Source organism: Nerophis ophidion, linkage group LG09 (genome assembly GCF_033978795.1).
Source record: "Nerophis ophidion isolate RoL-2023_Sa linkage group LG09, RoL_Noph_v1.0, whole genome shotgun sequence".
Lineage (NCBI taxonomy): Eukaryota > Metazoa > Chordata > Actinopteri > Syngnathiformes > Syngnathidae > Nerophis > Nerophis ophidion.
The window spans coordinates 35466904-35489235 of record NC_084619.1 but is presented as its reverse complement, the minus strand read 5'-3'; the positions used below and the strand labels follow the sequence as shown (position 1 = coordinate 35489235).

Sequence of the window (22332 nt, the reverse complement as noted above, 5' to 3'; positions counted from 1 at the left end):
AGAGGTCTGTAATTTTCATCATAGGTACACTTCAACTGTGAGAGACAGAATGTGAAAAAAAATATCCAGGAATTCACATTGTAGGAATTTTAAAGAATTCATTTGTAAATGATGGTGGAAAATAAGAATTAGGTCAACCATTCAAAGCTCTCATTGATGGAAGGAGGTTTTGGCTCAAAATCTCACGATACAGTACATGGCCCCATTCATTCTTTCCTTAACACGGATCTTGGGAGTTGCATCCCAAGAACACCATACTTACTGTGAAGCAAGGGGGTGGAAACATCATGTTTTGGGGCGGTTTTTCTGCTAAGGGGACAGAACGATTGATCCGTGTTGAGGAAAGAATGAATGGGGCCATGTATCGTGAGATTTTGAGCCAAAATATCCTTCCGTCAGTGAGAGCTTTGAATGGTTGACCAAGTACTTATTTTCCACCATAATTTACAAATAAATCCTTTAAAATTCCTAAAATGTGAACTCCTGGATTGTTTTTCACATTCTGTCTCTCACAGTTGAAGTGTACCTATGATGAAAATTACAGACCTCTGTCATCAATTTAAGTGGGAGAACTTGCACAATCGGTGGCTGACTAAATACTATTTGGGCCCACTGTACAAGCAAGACGTATGAAGATTTTTAAAAAAATACAATTAATAATACAAAAATAAATATAAAAATAAAATTAATATACAGTAAATATATATTCAATAAATAGGACTAAATAAAATATTAAATAACTAATGAGATAAAAAGTAAAATATGAATGATTTCAATAAAATAATTAATATTAGGTTAAAACCTCATTAAAAAGGTGGGTCTTAAGCCTGCTCATAAAAATATGAACGTTCTCCACAGCCCTGAAGTCTTCCAGCGAGCTGTTCAATAGACGGGGGCCATAATGGTTGAAAGTGGCCATCCCGTGACTTTGTGTCCTGGCTTTTGGAATAATTAGGAGATGAGTCCCGGAGGATCTCAGGGCCCGGGAAGGTTCATAGGGTAAAAGCAATTCTGAAAGATAAGAAAGCCCAATACCATAAAAACATTTATAAAACCATCCATCCATCCATCCATCCATTTTCTACCGCTTATTCCCTTTGGGGTCCCGGGGGGCGCTGCTGCCTATCTTAGCTACAATCGGGCGGAAGGCGGTGTACACCCTGGACAAGTCGCCACCTCATCGCAGGGCCAACACAGATAGACAGACAACATTCACACTCACATTCACACACTAGGGCCAATTTAGTGTTGCCAATCAACCTATCCCCAGGTGCATGTCTTTGGAAGTGGGAGGAAGCCGGAGTACCCGGAGGGAACCCACGCATTCAGAACATGCAAACTCCACACAGAAAGATCCCGAGTAATAACCTTAAAATTGATCCTGATATACACGGGGAGTCAATGCAGAGATTTTAAAACTGGTGTAATGTGAGCCTGCCTTAAGGTCTTCGTCAGGACATGTGCCACTGAATTCTGGGGACATTGCAAAGGTGTAATAACCTTGGAAGCCCAGAAAGCAGGGTGTAGCTGCGGACCGGTCAACGCTTGAAAATTTTTCCCACGGACTAATGTACTTTATATATTGTGTTTTTTATGTTGATTTAATCATTTTTTTCAAATATATATATATATATTTTTTTTTATCTCTTGTACCGGCCCGGTGTTTGGGAACCACTGATCTATACGACTTGTAATAAAAGCCCGCATTAGCATCTCCATGTTGCCCTGAGAGAGAATTTGGCAAACTCTGGCTATATTCTTAAAATGATAAAAACCTATTTTTGCTATATTTTTTACATGTGGTATAAAACTAAGATCAGAGTCGAAAACGACGCCCAGATTTTTCACTTGTTGGAGTTAAAGACAATGATTGTAGTTTTGATATGTGTTTTTCTCTCAGAGCCATTGACTAAAACTTCAGTCTTGTTCTGGTTAAACTGCAAAAAGTTATCTGTCATCCAGGACTTAAATCTGAAATGCAATCAAAAAGAATATCAATAGGTCTTGTGTCATTAGGAGGCATGGAACCACACAACTGTGTGTAGTCAGCATAACTGTGGAATATAATTCCATGTCTCCGGATGACACTGCCAAGTGGAATCATGTAAATATGAAAAAGAATAGGACCTAAAATTGATCCTTGAGGCAGATGAACGAGGCCTCCACAGTGTCGTACGGGGGGAGAGGGATTTGTCCATAATGGATGTCAGCTTAGCCAACATCCTTCCGTCAGCCAATTCCTTGATGGTGTCCAGTGGACAACTTATGACTGTCAGATCTTCTAATGAGTTCATTAAATCTATTTCTGTCTCTGACAGTGCTTCCCCCACCTCAGCACACATTGGCACTGAAAATTGTAAGAGCCACCTGTGTCATAAAAGGTCCTCAGTTTCCTCAATCGGTGGAGATAAGTTGGCCCTTTTGTACTGGGTGTTTGTGCTGTGTGTGTCCAGTTCAGTTTGTTGAGTTGAAGACCCAGTTATTTGTACCAGTCCATTATTCATCTCAATGTCCCTATCTGAAAACATTGGTGTGGGTGGTGAAACTGACAGCCAGAAGTCAATCAAAAGCTATTTTGTCTTTATAAGTCCAGTAAGACAAAAGGAGCAATCCGAGTGCAGATGGTTGGATGGACATCAGGCAAGAAAGCTTGATATGACTCCCGTGTAATCCTGCAAGTTGCCCTCAGACACAACCCACCACTGCGGATTGATCCAACAACTTTGGGAGTGCTGTGCTGCAAACTGCTGTACATCGTAGTACAGTCACATAAATGTTAAGGTTTTAGTATTGTGTTTTTTTTTGTCACCAGTAAATGACAAAATCAATAAATTACTACATTACACTAATAGAGGCTCTGCCAGCAAACACCTCTTGCTGTCATGGAAGATCTAATGCTTTAAATTATAGATCACTAAAGATAAAGTGTAAAACTTTAGAGAAACTGCATTTTTTTTTATTTTTTACTGACTATAAAAAATAAAAGGGCCACTCTGGCAGCTTTACAGCCTATAGAAGCTTTGAGCTATTGGGCAATGAAATGAAAAGTGACAAAAGAGAGTGTAATCGTTGAGTTGAAAAAGAATAAGCTAAAGGGAAAGGATAAAACTGAAAATATATTGTTAGCCATGCTAGCACATCCGAACACCTTCAGGACCCCTTTCGGCTCCAACCTACTACAACACAACTTAAAAATTACTCATTACTTTTTTACATTGTTAAATTAAAATTTTTACATTACCATGTTGGGGCCGGGTCATGACATAACCCCTTCTCCCCTTAAGGCAGTGGTCCCCAACCACCGGGCCACAGAAGATTTTTTAATTCATTTTTATTTTTAAAAAAATAAATAAAATAAAATAAAATGAAATTTTTGGTACCGGGCTGCAGAAGATTTTTTTATTCATTTTTATTAAAAAAATAAAATAAAAATAAAAAAGTTTTATTTTATTTTTATTTTTTTTAATTAAATCAACATAAAAAACACTATATACACTTACAATTAGTGCACCAACCACAAAAACCTCCCTTTTTCATGACAAAAACCTCCCTTTTTCATGACTAAGAAAAAAAAGAAAAGGATTCGCCCGTTTGTAGCTGAGATAGGCACCAGTGCCCCCTCCCCCCCCCCCCCCCCCCCCCCCGACTCCAAAGGAAATAAGCGGTAGGAAATGGATGGATGGATGGGTAAATTCAAGATTGCACATGCGCTGTGGATCCGTGCACAGTTTGTGTACGTCGTGGTCATTAATTTTTCGTTTAAAATAATAATAATGAAATAAATATTTGTATTTATTCATATTATATTAAATATATTTATTTAAATATTTAGCATAAAAAACAATGTTTCTCACTTTGGTTTGATATTAGAAAATAATTAATTAAAAAACAAGTAACTTATCTATGTTGTTATTCAGAGTCACTCACTTGAGGATACTGAAAAGAGACACCGATCTCCCTATATGTTCAAACATTGAACGGGAAATAGAGAAAAGAGTCCACTCATTGTTTTAATTCCCATTTTTGATTTTCAAACACATTAATAAATTTCGTATCATGGATAATTGATAAGTATCCATTTCAGTTTTTTTGTTTGTTTATATCAAACCAAAAAACTGGGAAAATAAATTATGTTAAATTATTTTTCATATCCACATGAAAAACAGATGGTTGTGACATACATAGACCCTGTTGGCAACTGCATAACCCTTGCAAACAGCCCCTTTACAAACCATTGGCCCACAGTGCCACAGAGGTGTTATACCGGATTATATATAATTATTTGGGAGACAGAGCCTGAGTTTGCACAGATTCAATGTATTCTCTGGTCTGTGTTATTGGGAAAATGACGGCAGCTTGGTGCAACAAAGAAATAACACATTAACATAATTTGTCATGGTAATGTATTCCACACTGGGAATGACTTTCCATAACACCGGGGGATATTTGAAAAAAAATAATAATAATAGTTGTGTTTAGAGAAAAGCAAAACGAAATACGTGTGCAGAGCCGTGCAAAATGTTTAACAAAAGTTCTGACACAATATTACAGATTCACAAAGAAGATAAACTACTCCAATATCTTGAGCCCTAATGTGCCCCACACACTGACTTTGCTCGAAAATCCGGCACACACATTAATCCAAAAGGTATTTTTCATTGACAGTGAAAAGCCAAACGGATATTGGCATTGACGGGGTTGGTGCAATTTATTTCACAATACATCTTGTACACACAAAGGGGCCAAGTTGCTCTATTCAGCACTACTCGCCAGCATTGTACTGTCTGTAATTAAATGGATATAGGGGGTTACAACTCCAAGCAGGTTTGCTGGCATGGGCTGAAAAGAAAATTCATTCTTCTCAAAGTGACTTTTATCAATTAGCCTATCCATGTCACAAAATAATATTTTTTTTTAAAGCTCCATCATGTTGCAGGAAGTTTTGGCAGACTATTTTACTGAGATAAAGACTGTGCTAGTCAATTGGAGTTCACAAAATACCACTTAAAAGCTTAAGGCTACATTACCTTTCCAAAGCTCCCCTTCCCAATGGCACGCAATATTTGAAAGTGGTCAAAGTTCACTGAAAAACAGAGAAAACAATGTGTTAGTCTAAAAATCAGGCAAGTTTTAGTGACATTTTTCAACATGTGGTATCATAAATAATAACCAAACATAACTATCAAAAAAGGTTAAGATGTTTGTTGTATGCATTAACAAAATTGAAATTGTGTTATACACATTGATAAGAGAGAAGGGACAGTAATTTGTAGTATCAACACAGTCATTAGTATTAGTTACAGTGTGGGGGAAAAAAGTATGAGTAAATCCATTGCTGATTTTGTTAATCACCTCCCCAAACCCTACCCTACTATTTTTAAGAAGTATAGTGGTGACTCGGGATATGTGTGTCTCATCTTACGAGTTTTTGGGCATATGAACTGTCTTTTGTTATACTTTAGCTCAAGACTTACAGTAATATGAAAGTGTACAACTTCACCTCAGTTTAAACGTTAAAGAATACAAAAAATTATTTGGATATTTTGATTTTGAGACACAATCGCTTGCTTCAGTCTTAATTTACTGGAGGTGAATATAACGTTTTGAAGCAGCATATATTTCGGCAGTGAATTTTTCTGCACTGATTTTTTTTTTGTACACAAAATTTTTTTACATTTAATTTTTACATACATTCTCACGCAGTTGCTTTTAGCTGCGGGCATTACACTACATGTGCTTCCAACTCTTTCTTGTCTCTCCTTCTCACAGAGACTTAAAACAAGCGCACTTTCTTACACACTTTACGTGTGCAACTTCACACGCTCCCGTGGACCAGAGAGGTTGCGACATAGTAACATTAGCTGTGATGCTAACAGTGCGGTGCGGGTGGTAATACGAGAGAGAAGGTGCGAATCTGGTAACAAATAAAGGAATATTTAATTCCCATGAAAAACAGCACGGGGTCCATCGTCTGGCGGTGGTTTGGTTTCAAGCGGGAAGATGTTGAACAACTATGCGGCAAAAGCGTTGCTACAAAAAGTAGCACCACTGCTAATGTGGCATCATTTGAAAAGTCATTTGAAACTCCGCATGTCAATATCTCTGTTCGGTGCCACACCAAAAAAATGCTGAGGCAACTATTTCCACATCAACACCGTATGAAAAAAATAGTCAACAACAGAAGGAAAAAACGTCCGCAGGAACCTACCACATAGAGAAGGAGATTTCCTATTATGTAGCTAATTTTTATTTGACACTTATTAAAACATCTTGTGTGACATCATGCACAAAAGACTATTGTAGTGGCGTTCTGTACAAAAAGTGCACTTTAATTTAGTGTTGTTTTGATATGTCATCTTAGTGACATCATGCACAAAAGTGCACTCATAGCTCGTTTTAAAATGTAAATCTTGCACTTTTTGTTTTGGAAATGACATGAATGTTTGTGTCACTGCTTAATAATTGTTTATTAATTACAGTTTTGGTCAATTGACATAGTTGTGATTTCCCTCTCTGCATGGAAGTTTAATGTAGACAAATAGAATCATCATACTGCTGTGATTATATGCATTCAAGGCTAAGGCAAAATATAGAGATTAGGGCTGGGTGATATGGCCTTTTTTTAAAGGCCTACTGAAACCCACTACTACCGACCACGCAGTCTGATAGTTTATATATCAATGATGAAATCTTAACATTGCAACACATGCCAATACGGCCGAGTTAGTTTATTAAATTGCAATTTAAAATTTCGCGCAAAGTATCCTGTTGAAAACGTCGCAGTAAGATGACACGTGCGCGTGACGTCACGGATTGTAGCGGAAATTTTGATCCAGCACCGATCACGGCTATAAGTCGTCTGCTTTTATCGCATAATTACACAGTATTCTGGACATCTGTGTTGCGGAATATGTTGCAATTTGTTGAATTAATAATGGAGACGTCAAAGAAAGATTATGTAGGTGGGAAGCGGTGTATTGCGGCTGCCTTTAGCAACACAAACACAGCCGGTGTTTCCTTGTTTACATTCCCGAAAGCTGACGGTGAAACTTTACCAAGGAACAGAGCGGTCAAGCACACATAGTTCCCTACCACATGTCAACCGGCAGGTTTCGGTGAGAAAATGGTGGTATTAAGTCGGCTCTTACCATAATTATGAGCGGAGCGCTTGCGACGTGCCTCGCCTCCTGCAGCTGCAGACTCTCTTGCCTCCTCCCAACGGCCGCCCCTGACCGTCGGATGCTTACACCGTGGAGGAGGGGGGAAAAAAATCTCAGCCCGGCTGTCTTGCCTCGTCGAGAAACGTGGCTTTCATCGAAGACACTGGCGGTCACCACACCCGTGGCCACACCCCTCCGACTTTCAGGTACGACCATATAATCTCACTAAAACACTAGTAAAACAATAAGCAGATAAGGGATTTTCAAGAATTATCTTAGTAAATGTGTCCAATAACATCTGAATCGCTCCCACTGCCCTCGTTTTTTTTTTCTAGTCCTTCACTCTCACTTTCCTCATCCACAAATCTTTCATCCTCCCTCAAAATAATTTGGAAATTGTTGCTTTCTCGGTCCGAAACGCTCTCGTTGCTAGTGGCCATGATTGTAAACAATGTTCAGATATGAGGAGCTCCACAACCCGTGACGTCATGCGCACATCGTCTGCTACGTCCGGTACAGGCAAGGCTTTTTTATTAGCAACCAAAAGTTGCGAACTTTATCGTCGATGTTCTCTACGAAATCCTTTCAACAAAAATATGGCAATATCGCGAAATGATCAAGTATGACACATAGAATGCACCTGCTATCCCCGTTTAAATAAGAAAATCTAATTTCATTAAGCCTTTAGTATCAAAATAGTTTTAGGCCATATCACGATGCACATTATATATCTCAATATTTTGCCTTGGCCTTGAAACAACACTTGATGCATATAATCACAGCAGTATGATGATTCTATGTGTCTACATTGCAACATTCTTCTTCATACTGGAATAATATGTGCTCATTTTAAACTTTCATACAGAAAAGGGAATCACAACTAAGTCAATTGACCAAAAGTGTATTTACTATAAACTCCTCTCTGTCCTAATGGGGGACTTCAACGCTCATGTTGGCAACGACAGTGAAACCTGGAGAGGCGTGATTGGGAAGAATGGCCGCCCGGATCTGAACCCGAGTGGGGTTTTGTTATTGGACTTTTGTGCTCGTCACAGTTTGTCCAGAACAAACACCATGTTCAAACATAAAGGTGTCCATATGTGCACTTGGCACCAGGACACCCTAGGCCACAGTTCCATGATCGACTTTGTAGTTGTGTCATCGGATTTGCGGCCTCATGTTTTGGACACTCGGGTAAAGAGAGGGGCGGAGTTTTCTACCGATCACCACCTGGTGATGAGTTGGCTGCAATGGTGTGGGAGGATGCCGGACAGAACGCATTGTGAAGGGTTTGCTGGTTGGAGCTGTGGCCGCAAGGTAGTTGGTGCTTATCGTGGCAGTAATTCTAGAACCCGTTGGTGGACACCAGCGGTGAGAGATGCCGCCAAGCTGAAGAAGGAGTCCTATCGGGTTCTTTTGGCTCATAGGACTCCAGAGGCAGTGGACAGGTACCGACAAGCCAAGCGGTGTGCAGCTTCAGCGGTCACAGAGGCAAAAACTCGGACATGGGAAGAGTTCGGGGAAGCCATGGAAAACGACTTCCGGACGGCTTCGAAGCGATTCTGGACTACCATCCGCCGCCTCAGAAAGGGGAAGCAGTGCACTGTAAACACCGTGTATAGTGCGGATGGTGTTCTGCTGACCTCAACTGCGGATGTTGTGGATAGGTGGAAGGAATACTTCGAAGACCTCCTCAATCCCACCAACACGTCTTCCTGTGAGGAAGCAGTGCCTGGGGAATCTGTGGTGGACTCTCCTATTTCTGGGGCTGAGGTTGCTGAGGTAGTTAAAAAGGCCCCAGGGGTGGATGATATCCGCCCGGAGTTCCTTAAGGCTCTGGATGCTGTGGGGCTGTCTTGGTTGACAAGACTCTGCAGCATCGCGTGAACATCGGGGGCGGTACCTCTGGATTGGCAGACCGGGGTGGTGGTCCCTCTCTTTAAGAAAGGGGACCGGAGGGTGTGTTCCAACTATCGTGGGATCACACTCCTCAGCCTTCCCGGTAAGGTTTATTCAGGTGTACTGGAGAGGAGGCTACGCCGGATAGTCGAACCTCAGATTCAGGAGGAACAGTGTGGTTTTTGTCCTGGTCGTGGAACTGTGGACCAGCTCTATACTCTCGGCAGGGTTATTGAGGGTGCATGGGAGTTTGCCCAACCAGTATACATGTGCTTTGTGGACTTGGAGAATGCATTGGACCGTGTCCCTCGGGAAGTCCTGTGGGGGGTGCTCAGAGAGTATGGGGTATCGCACTTATTGTACGATCAGTGTCAGAGCTTGGTCCGCATTGCCGGCAGTAAGTCGGACACATTTTCAGTGAGGGTTGGACTCCGCCAAGGCTGCCCTTCGTCACCGATTCTGTTCATAACTTTTATGGACAGAATTTCTAGGCGCAGTCAAGGAGTTAAGGGCTTCCGGTTTGGTGGCCGCAGGATTAGGTGTCTGCTTTTTGCATATGATGTGGTCCTGATGGCTTCATCCGGCCGGGATCTTCAGCTCTCACTGGATCGGTTCGCAGCCGAGTGTGAAGCGACCGGAATGAGAATCAGCACCTCCAAATCCGAGTCCATGGTTCTCTCCCGGAAAAGGGTGGAGTGCCATCTCCGGGTTGGGGAGGAGACCCTGCCCCAAGTAGAGGAGTTCAAGTACCTAGGAGTCTTGTTCACGAGTGGGGGAAAAATGGATCGTGAGATGGACAGGCGGATCGGTGCGGCGTCTTCAGTAATGCTGAGCCGGAAGGCAAAGCTCTCAATTTACCGGTCGATCTATGTTCCCATCCTCACCTATGGTCATGAGCTTTGGGTCATGACCGAAAGGATAAGATCACGGGTACAAGCGGCCGAAATGAGTTGCCTCCGCCGTGTGGTGGGGCTCTCCCTTAGAGATAGGGTGAGAAGCTCTGTCATCCGGGAGGAGCTCAAAGTAAAGCCGCTGCTCCTCCACATCGAGAGGAGCCAGATGAGGTGGTTCGAGCATCTGGTCATGATTCTACCCGAACGCCTCCCGAGGGAGGTGTTTAGGGCACCTCCAACCGGTAGGAGGCCACGGGGAAGACCCAGGACACGTTGGGAAGACTATGTCTCCCGGCTGGCCTCGGAACGCATCGGGATTCCCCGGGAAGAGCTAGACGAAGTGGCTGGGGAGAGGGAAGTTTGGGCTTCCCTGCTTAGGCTGCTGCCCCCACACCTGACCTCGGATAAGCGGAAGAAGATGGATGGATGAATGGGTATTTACTAAACAGTTATTTAGCAATGGCACAAACGTTCATGTAATTTCCAAAAAAGAAAGTGCAAGATTGAGCTGCATAATAGAAAATTAAATAGTGTTTGTCTTTTGCTATGTGGTAGGTTACTACGGACGTAATTAAATTATGTTGTTGATTATTTTTTTCATACAGTGTTGATGTGGAAATGTTTGCCTCGGCATTTTGTTGGTGTAGCACCGAACGGAGATGTTGAGATGAGGAGTTTCAAGAACTCTTAATTTTTTTCAGCAGGTGACTTTTCAAATGATGCTACATATTAGCAGTAATGCTACTTTTGGTAGCAACGCTATTGGCGCACACTTGACAAATTACGGCTTTTTGTTCGACATATTCCCACTTGAAGTCAAACCACCGCCAGACAATGGACCCCCTGCTGTTTTTCTTGGGAATTGATTCTTCATTCATTCGCACCTTCTTTCTCTCGTATTACTATTGGCACGTCTCTGCTAGCATCACAGCTAACGTTACCCATGCCGCTACCTCTCTGCTCCATGAGGGCGTATACGTATGTGACGTGTAACGTGTCAGTATGTGACGTGTGTAGGGCTTGGCGATATGGCCTTTTTTTAATATCTCGACATTTTTAGGCCATATCGTGATACACGATATATATCTCGATATTTTGCCTTAGCCTTGAATTAGCACTTCATACATATAATCACAGCAGTATGATGATTCTATGTGTCTACATTAAAACATTCTTGTTCATACCGCATTAATATATGCTCATTTTAAACTTTCATGCAGAGAAAGAAATCACAACTAAGTCAATTGAAAAAAACTGCATTTATTAAAGTTATTAGCAGGTGACTTTTCAAATGATGCTACATATTAGCAGTAATGCTACTTTTGGTAGCAACGCTTGTGACCCACACTTGATAAAATACGGTTGTCTGTTTGACATATTCCCGCATGAAGCCAAACCACCGCCAGACGATGTACCCCCTGCTGTTTTTCTTGGGAATTAATTTTTCCTTCATTCGCACCTTCTATCTCTCGTAGTACTGCTCGCACGGCTTCGCTAATATCACAGCTAACGTTACCCAGTCTGCTACCTCTCTGCTCCGTGAGGACGTATACATATGTGAAGTATGATGTGACAGTATGTGACGTGTGCAAGTTTGTGCTCTTGCTGTCTGTGAGGAGACACAAGAAGGAGTGGGAAGAGCCTGTAGTGTAATGCCAGCAGCAAAAAGCAACTGAGTGAGAACGTATACTCGAATGTCACGATATACAGTAGTCATTTTCTATATCGCACAGAGACAAACCCGCGATATATCTTGTATATCGATATACCGCCCAGCCCTTATCGAGATATATATCATGTATCGTGACATGGTCTAAAAATATTGAGATATAAATAAAAGGCCATATTGCCCAGCCCTAGTTTGACAGAGGAGCATATCAAGGCAATACCATAGAAGTCAGCTCTACTGCATTACTTCATAAAACTAATGCAGTTGTTATTAGTAAATTATATTGTATTATTTTTCATTCAATACTCATTACCTAAAAGTGTTTTTCTTTTTAAAACGGCATGTTACATATCAAAATGGTGCTGTGTTGCAGGGTTTACGATCCGATTCAATTGATTTCAAATCATTACAATGAAAAAAGTTATTTCACGACACAAGTACACTAAATTGGCCCTATATTGTGTGACTGTGAGTGTGATTGTTGTCTGTCTATCTGTGTTGGCCCTCTGATGAGGTTGGCGACAAGCAGTAGAAAATGGATGGATATATGGATGGGTTTTTTTTCGGTACAAGCATCAATTTAAAAATTCTGAGGTACCACTGAGCTGGCTTATAGTAACCAAGCCTCAGAGATTTTACATCCAGTTTAAAAGTCTGTCATGCTGGAAGAAACAATATGCATCTAGGTAAGATGTCTTTCAGATCGACTGAATTGATTGCAATACATTCTTTCTGTTCTTTCACTTTTTTTGACTGTTGGCTATCTCAAATTTTAGGACTATATCACCAGCTTCAAAAATGGCATCTCTAACACTATCACTGAGTGTCATCAGATTCACAGTGTGGTCTCTCAGGGCTTCATATCTTTGATTGCTACGTGGTTGCCAAACGGTTGCTGAGCCATGATGAAAGGACGGAAGACTACCAAAGGGAAATCAAAGCATTACCTTCAATTACTTTAATTTCAATTTCAATTTGTGGAAATTACCTGTATTCAACACAACACTGGCGGTTGTAATTTATGTCACTCAACAGTGAACTGGTAATCAAGCAAAGCAGCTGATGACAAGTACAGTGGGGCAAAAAAGTATTTAGTCAGCCACCGATTGTGCAAGTTCTCCCACTTAAAATGAGGTCTGTAATTTTCATCATAGGTACACTTCAACTGTGAGAGAAAATGTGAAAAAAAAATCCAGGAATTCACATTGTAGGAATTTTAAAGAATTTATTTGTAAATTATGGTGGAAAATAAGTATTTGGTCAACCATTCAAAGCTCTCACTGATGGAAGGAGGTTTTGGCTCAAAATCTCACAATACATGGCCTCATTCATTCTTTCCTTAACACGGATCAGTCGTCATGTCCCCTTAGCAGAAAAACAGCCCCAAAGCATGAGGTTTCCACCCCCATGCTTTACAGTAGGTTTGGTGTTCTTGGGATGCAACTCAGTATTCTTCTTCCTCCAAACAGGACGAGTTGAGTTTATACCAACATGGATACATGGGTGATACAGCAGAGGATTGCGAGAATGTCATGTGGTCAGATGAAACCAAAATAGAACTTTTTGGTATAAACTCAACTCGTCGTGTTTGGAGGAAGAAGAATACTGAGTTGCATCCCAAGAACACCGTACCTACTCTTAAGCATGGGGGTGGAAACATCATGCTTTGGGGCTGTTTTTCTGCTAAGGGGACAGGACGATTGATCCGTGTTAAAGAAATAATGAATGGGGCCATGTATTGTGAGATTTTGTGCCAAAACCTCCTTCCATCAGTGAGAGATTTGAATCGTTGACCAAAATACTTATTTTCCACCATAATTTACAAATAAATTATATAAAATTCCTACAATGTGAATTCCTGGATTTTTTTTTCACATTCTGTCTCTCACAGTTGAAGTGTACCTATGATGCAAATTACAGACCTCTGTCATCATTTTAAGTGGGAGAACTTGCACAATCGGTGGCTGACTAAATACTTTTTTGCCCCACTGTAAGGCTGCCGGGGGGAAAACAACACTTGCAGGCGACAGTGTATAGTTCCTTGAAAGGTTACTCCAAAAAGGTAGTGAGGAAGATACAATACAACCTTTGCCCACAGACATTTTAACCATCTTGGATTGAATATTTATTAGAACCATTAAATGCCAGCTGTCTGTTGGTAGAGGGTAGACTGAAAGAGAACACAAGCTTGTGGGTCAATACTCTCTGGTAGTATGAGCTTTGACAGAGAACTGGGACATCTGAGGTACAGAAAGGAACCAGTGTCTCATGTTGTAAAGTCACTTTAAAGTAACAACACTAGAAATTTGGATTAAAAAAGCCTTTAACTTTCCTCAGTTTTAGTGATTTCTTTTTAAAAGGTTATGATATGCTCCTGCAACATGCGGTATTAGAAAATGTTTTATCTAATAAAGAGAATGTGAAAGAATAACATATTCTCCTGTTTGGTTAGGAAGCTGCTGACACATTATAAAGTGAGATGCTGAGTGGGCTGCACAACCATCCACAGTGGGTGATTGGTTCCTGTGAAGGAGTTAAAACTGGCAAGGAGCACATGTTATGGGGTACATAAGGCTAGTCTTTACTACATTGCACCTTCATGTATATGGAAACATCTCAAACTAAGCCTAAATTAAGGAGACACAGCAAATGTAAACTAAAGAAATACAGATAGTGGTTGTTGGTGGTTAGATACAGTACCTATTAGGGTGGCAGCAGCAAGCAAAGAAATAAGTCCTCAATGCAATGTGGCATCCTCGCTCGGGGCTAATGTCCCTCCACAGTGCAGAGCCGCTTCTAAGTCAGCAATCATCCCTTACATGCCAGCAAATAAACTAAATTATCACTCGAGGATGAGGAAAAGCCAAATAGGCTGTCGGAGCATATGCTAACCATAAGCTACAGCTCTTGAATGTAAACAAAGGTAGGCTAATGTGTATAAATACCGACAGCAACGATACAAAGTATGATATAATAAAAGTATACTAATACTATACTAATACGATATTTTGCATCATTAATGTTGCAAAAACATGGAGCTGCTCATTATACATACACAGTATGTCTTTGACATGGTTATTTTGTAAGTCTGCTTAACGTAACATTTAAAAAATTGAGACAAAATCACATACAATACAGTGATGTCTGTAAAAAGATATGATATACTTGAATGAATGGTGATAGAGCAATATGAAGTTGTTTGTGGCGTGTTTCTATAAGAGGGTTGCACAATATTTACCAGACTGATATGAGGGATTATGATGTCATACCATTATATCCGATAATATGAAATATAGCTTTGATAAACAAATAAAATAACAAAAACACTGGGAAATGTTTGTTGCTCTAACTAAATATCTCCAACATGCCTAGTTTTTCAATTTTCAGGACTGATGGTTATCCCAAAAACACAAAAATAGGTACCAAAAAGTAAGAAAAGTAGGTTGTGCAAAATAGGATCCCAATTTAAGAGGTGTTTTGAGATAATAATAAAAAAAACCCTGGAAATAAAACAACAAAAGTATAATTTAATCTCTAATCTTCTTTAAAAAACATTTAGCTATACTAAATGATTCAGCTAAGAAAAACACAAAAAAGTAAAATGTGAAATAAAGTGCCCTGGTTTAAGAGGACATGTTTGGAATTGTGTTTTTATAGATAAACATTATTTTAGGACATACACACAAAGATTTTAGCCAGGAACGCCAACGTGCCAACTGCTTCATGATGCTGTGTGACATGCTTTGATCTAAAAATTACTTTTAATAAGTTATTAAAGGCCTACTGAAACCCACTACTACCCACCACACATTCTGATAGTTTACATATCAATGATGAAATATTAACATTGCAACACATGCTAATACGGACTTTTTATTTTACTAAACTGCAATTTTTTATTTCCCGGGAGTTTCGTCTTGAAAACGTTGTGTAATGATGACGTGTACGCAAGACGTCACGGGTTTTTGGGAAGTATGAACGCTGCGCACACACACAGCTAAAAGTCGTCTGCTTTAACGGCATAATTACACAGTATTTTGGAGATCTGTGTTGCTGAATCTTTTGCAATTTGTTCAATTAATATTGGAGAAGTCACAGTAGAAAGATGGAGTTGGGAAGCTTTAGCTTTTAGCCACACAAACACACAGTAATTCCTTGTTTAAAATTCCTGGAGGTGAAACTTTACATGGATCACAGCGCGGTCAAGCGAACATGAATCACGACGGAATGTCAACCAGCAGGTTTCAGTGAGAAAATTGTGGTTAAAAAATCGCTTTTACCGGAGAAAAGCTGAGCTTGTGCCGTCCATAGCTGCCGTCGACTCCCCTGAGACATTGGCTTCAAGACACCCGTGGAGACACACGTCCGACTATCAGGTAATATTAAACTCACTAAAACACTAGCAACACAATAGAAAAATAAGGGATTTCCCAGAATTATCCTAGTAAATGTGTTTAAAAACATCAGAATCCGTGAATGCAATCGCGTTTTTTTTTTGTTTTTGTTTTTGTTTTGTTTTCTAGTCCGTCACTATCAATATCCTCAAACACAAATTTTTGTCCTCGCTCAATTTAATGGGGAAATTTTCGTTTTCTCGGTCCGAATAGCACTTTTTGTTGGAGGTTCCCATTAAAATTAATGTGAATATGTGAGGAGCCCCCACACTTGCGACGTCATCGTCTGCGAATTCCGGTAGAGGCAGGGCTTTTCTCTTAACACCGAAAGTTGCAAACTTTATCGTGGATGTTCTCTACTAAATCCTTTCAGCAAAAATATGGCAATACAGGGAAATGATCAAGTATGACACATAGAATGGACCTGCTATCCCCGTTTGAATAAGAAAATCTCATTTCAGTAGGCCTTTAAATCTAGTCATCTGTTACTGTACCAAAAAAGTAACTGAATGACTAACAAAATTACTCTTTAACAAATGTAATTAATTACTTGATAAAGTAGCTAATGCCTTACTTTAAAAAAAAAAAAAAAATCTGGCATAATGCAGTTAAGATACGTTGGATTTTGTGCGTCTGTGTGTGCTTTTGAAAGACGCGGCCTGTTGGCTAGCAGCAGAAGTTTGTCGACTCTAACGGCAGGTCTTTTGAATCATTCCCTGGTATGTGCTACCTCTGCTTAATAAATACATTGAATGTGCTTCCATGGCTGTATGTTCTTGCCAACAAACATGGTATTGCTTGGATGGCAAGTTTGTCATTTAAATTATCGATTTGTTGTTCAATATTCCCTCCGTTGTAATTGTATTGCATGTTCGATATAAACTGAATCTAACTAAACCCTGTAGTTACTATTGTGCAGTGCAGTTTGTGTCAAGTTTTAAGGTGGTAAAAAAAACATTGTCCTTTACTGACCAGTTCCTCCTATTAAGACATTGTTTATTCTGTGTTGTGTGCATGAAGGAGGAGCAGAAGGAAGAGGAGGAGGACACATACAACTGTGCAGTGCACACTGAGTGACACTTCCACGTCAATCACTTTCACAATCACAGTTCATTTGGTTATGGTTATGGTTCAAGTTTATTTCAAACATGCTATAAAGATAGGCAATGTTTTTACTCTTGGTTAATCAACTTTGGATGGATATATTTTGGGAGCGAAATGCGACAAAAGGGTTCAAATCTGTATTTGCTCGTGTGCTACTTTTCCCCCCCAAAACTCGCACAACCTATTTTTAGTCCCAAATGCGACTTAAATGCTTGCACTGTACAGTGCTGTAAAGTATTGAACAAAGGCTGTGAACACTTGTGTACATGTGATTTTTTGTATTATTATTTTTTAACAAATTTGCAAAATAATAACATTTTAAAAAATTCACATTGTCATTAGGGGGTAATGTGTGTAGAATTTTGAGGACAAATGTGAATTCATTCCATTTTGGTATAAGGCTGTAACATAACAAAATGTGGAAAAAAATAATTGCTGTGAGTACTTCCTGAATGCACTGTCTAACTAAGTCAGATTTCTGTTCATATTTGAAGACTACTACTACTTTGAGATGCTGAACAAAGACAGACTCTCAAACATACCTTTATGCATTTTAGAGTGTTCAGTAAACCTGACAAACTTAAGTTTGGACTGTGAGAGAAAGTTGGACTAAATTGAATACCTAAAGAAAACTCATGGAAGCACAGGCATACCATGCACTGCAACACACACAAATATACATTTTGCAATTAAATTATAAGGACGTAATAGATTATTTAATATAATCAAAGCAGAGACACTCAATGTGAAGAGATACTTACAATCAGACCACAAGTACTGTCCATTCAACGCCTACTGTGAGATTAATGGGTTGCTAATTCCCCAAAACCCGCTTTAGTTTGCATCGAGAAAATTTAGATGGAGATAGAGCATAAGTGGGTGTTCTGTAAATGAAATTGCTACTAACGATATGACATTGTCCATCATGTGGCCTCAAGTTTCACCCCAAAGAGGCAACTGCTAAACTATCCCCTACAATACATGATCAATAAAATAAACGAGGGATACAGTTCTACTGTTGGCAGGTATTGATGCGTCCAGCTGAGCTCCAGTGCCACCAAATATTGTGAAGCAGGCAGAACACCAGTCAGCAAAGCTTCAATCATTCTGTTCTCTAGGATGGTGCGTAGCATTGAACGTCTTTTTCCCCACCAAACACAATTAATACTGTATGTGGCAGTGTTTTCCAGACAGGAATACATAAATTAATTGTTTCTGCAAATGAAAAAATTAAATCATCAAAATTCCAACCGATTTTGGTTTATGTAATCAAACAAATCTCTGTCGGCAGACAAGCAAATGTAAGACAATAAAGCTCTGTGGTAGACAAAATCTCAACTATACTCAGTACGTAGCTTGCAATAAGAGCGTAAGTCAAGAGTGTAAAAACTATATATGTGTCCACTCAAAGCCTTGTTTGACTAATTGTTTAACTAATTGTAGTGTTTGTCACAACTAAGGCTGCAACAATTAATCAATTAATCTGTTTAGAAATAAGCTTTGATTTATATTGTATTGCTTAAATTAATTGTTTAATGAGTGTAACTATTAAATTGAGAAACTGCAGACTGCATGGAGTGCTCCAAACTTTAAAAACGCGGACAGAGTTTCCGCAGGGCAACTGCAATGAAGCGCACATAACTATGTAATCTGACATACAAATTGAGGGTATAAAGTGTGTTTTATCTGATTATTCGATTAATATAAAAAATTATCAATACATAACCCAGTTACTAAAATAATCTCATGGCAGCAGCCCTAGTCACTACTGCCATTTTGAGAACATGCACAGAGAAGGGTTTAATACTGAATTGAAAGAAGACTGGAAAAAACTAATACAAATTCATTCATTTTTCTACCGCTTATCTCTTTCGGGGTTCCGGTGGGTGCTGGAGTATATCTTAGCTACAATCGGGCGGAAGGCAGTGTACACCCTAGACAAGTAGCCACCTCATCACAGGGTCAACACAGACAGACAAATAACATTCACACTCACATTCACACACTATGGTCAATTAAGTGCTGCCAATCAACCTATCCCCAGGTGCATGTCTTTGGAGGTGGGAGGAGGCTGAAGTACCCGGAGGGAACCCACGCAGTCACGGGGAGAACATGCAAACTCCACACAGAAAGATCCCAAGGGCAGGAACAAACCCAGGACCTTCGTATTGTGAGGGAGAAGCACTAACCCCTGTGTTTTTAGAAAACACTGTATATGGAATGGTAAATATGTAAATGAGCCTAACACAGCTTCAATTCTGTTAAGTGACTTGTGATTACGCCATTGTTTTACTAAGCTGCAAAATGTTCTAATGATCCCTAAGGATTTTTATCAGAACTCCTTTTGGCATCGATCGCTTCCTATTTTGCCTTTTGGGAATAGCCCCTCTAATTTGATGCTATACCGCCTTGCTGTACACAAACTTAAAGCAACTTGTCAAGTTTTCAATGCATTTTTGCATTTTTTTCAGTATGAGCGTCATGAAGGGCAACAAGGATCATAAGACAAACAAGACTAAATAAAAAAGCTGTATTTACTTCCTTTCCTCTCTGTACAAACTGAATATTATTGAGCCACTTAGTTTAATAGTTCCTTGTGGTCAAGTGATGGTAGTATTGTGAGCTGGATGCATGTAAACTGTACCATTTAGCAATTCAATTTTGTGCTGGGGTTCTTTTCCCCCCGTTCTTCTTTAGTGACATTCCACTGAACTGTTTTGAGTTTTGTCTATGAGCTTTTAATGCTTCATTAATCTTTCATATAGGTACATGTTTTTAAATCATCTTTAAATAGATGCGCAAGAGCCATATGTATAGAGCCAAAACACTACCAGTAAAATTTGGTATAGAAGTTTTACTAGCTTTGGGCTTGCAGGTACTGTAAAACATTGGAGAAAAAGACAGAAGGACCGATTGAGTATTCAAGTTGACCACCTTTGGACTTTACTACAAATTATTTCTTGAATTCAATAGTGTTTCTCATGCTCTTTATTAAAGTATGTCACTTGCATCTTTGTTTGGCCCTATGGTGTCTTTTTTGGTGCGATACAAAAAACACAGAGACTGAGTAAACACGTGTGATTGTTTGTTTGGGCACTTATGCGCAATGATTTTCAACAATGTTTTTCAGTAAAATAAGTGAGACGGTATACAAAAACCTGAACAATATTTGGGATACAACTTTCATTTAAAAATGAGTCATACGAAAAGTGGGCCGTACGAAAATTGTACTGTACTGTGAAGTCTTAATGTCAAGCGAGAAAATCCTAACACATTGCGACATTGCAATTAGGGCTGGGCGATATATCGAATATACTCAATACATCGCGGGTTTGTCTCTGTGCGATATAAAAAAATACTATATTGTGGTATTGAAGTATATGTTCTCACAGTTTTTTTTAGCTGCGGGTATTACACTCTTTCTTGTCTCTGCCTCTCACAGAGACAAAAACAAGTGCACCTTCTTACATACATCACATACTGTCGCACGTGCAAAGTCATACGCTCTTGCGGAGCTGAGACATAGCAGAATGGGTAACATTAGCTGTGGTGCTAGCGGTAATACGAGAGAAAGAAGGTGCGAATCTAGTAACAAATGAAGGAATAATTAAATCCAAGAAAAACAGCAGGGGGTCCATCGTCTGGCGGTGGTTTGGCTTCAAGCGGGAATATGTTGAACAGACATGATGTTAAGTATGCGGCAAAAGCATTGCTACAAAAAGCAGCATTACTGCTAATTTGTAGCATCATTTGAAAATTCACCCGCTAGAGAACAAGGAGTGCTTGAAACGCCGCATGTCAACATCTCCAGCCGGTGCAACACCAATAATATGCCGAAGCAACCACTTCCACATCAACACTATATGAAAAAAAACAGAAAGAGATAGCGTCTGCAGGAACGTACCACATAGCGAAGGACATACACTATTTGATTTCCTATCAGACAGCTAATTTTTATTTGACAGTTATTGAAATATCTTGTGTGACATCATGCACAAAAGTGCACTTTATTTGTTTTAAAACATTTTAGTGGTGTTCTGAACAAAAAGTGCATTTTAATTTAGTGTTGTTTTGATATGTCATCTTAGTGCCATCATGCACAAAAGTGCACTAATAGTTTGTTTTAAAATGTCTGACAATCCTGCACTTTCTGTTTTGAAATTACATGAATGTTTGTGCCACTGCTTAATAACTGTTGAATAAATACAGTTTTGGTAAATTTACTTTGTTGTGATTCCCTCTCTGCATGAAAGTTTAAAATGAGTATATATTAATGCAGTATGAACAAAAATGCTTTAATGTCGAGACATAGAATCATCCTACGGGTGTGAATGTATGCATCAAGTGTTAATTCAAGGCTAAGGCAAAATATTGAGATATATATTGTGTATCGTGACTTGGCCTAAAAATATCAAGATATCCATAAAAGGCCATAAGGCCCAGCCCTAATTGCAATACACTTCATTGAGGCACTTTGGGTTCATTTACAAATAATCAGAGTAGGGCTGGGTAAAATAATAATTGGGATTATGAATTGATATATTTTCAACTGTGAAAAATCGATTTGCAAAACAATTGTATTGATTTGTTGTGTATGGTAAAGACAAAAAACAGTACATTTGTATTGTCTTACAGATTTGAGACATTTTGACTATTTTTGTGCAAATTAAATCGTGATTCATTGATTTAAAACCTTATCAATCGAAATTGAATTGATTTGGGAAATTGTCCAAGATAACAGCCCTATTGAGGAGATTTTTGTAGAAGATTTACTCACAGAATAACTCTCGTCCCATCAACTTAAGTGCAAAGTGTGTTAAATCGCTATCATCACTGAGCAGCCATCATCCTCATCCACTCTCATTCACATCCACACAAGAACTGTGCTTGTGGGTGCTCTAAACTGAGCTCATAAATATTCATCAGCACTACAGAGCTCATTATCGTTAGGGGCGCAACAATTTCAACAATGATTCTCAAGTGATAATGAATGAAAAGATACACTCAAGCAATAATACACTACTTTCCAGCGGTAAGTCTCTTTATGCCACACAGTTCATTTTTTTTTTTTTTGCTTGAAACATGTTTTATGTTTCCAGGATGGAACAAGTATATTCTATAAACTGTTTTTTTTTTCAAAAGAAACAAAATTAGCACTTGGAAATTTCCTTAATGCTACCGTACCCGTCAAGACTGTAGGTGAGCATAACAAC

General features: G+C 39.4%; 1 protein-coding gene across 2 annotated transcripts in view; it reads right to left on the bottom strand.

Moving 5' to 3' along the window:
* The window catches only part of LOC133559280 (serine/threonine-protein kinase 32C-like), a 237311-nt gene that overhangs the window by 145266 nt on the left and 69713 nt on the right, over positions 1-22332 (bottom strand). For both annotated transcript variants that reach the window (XM_061910889.1, XM_061910888.1), the window contains exon 3: positions 5028-5083. In XM_061910889.1, the coding sequence (XP_061766873.1) occupies positions 5028-5083 (56 nt within the window). The remainder of the gene's footprint in view (positions 1-5027; positions 5084-22332) is intronic.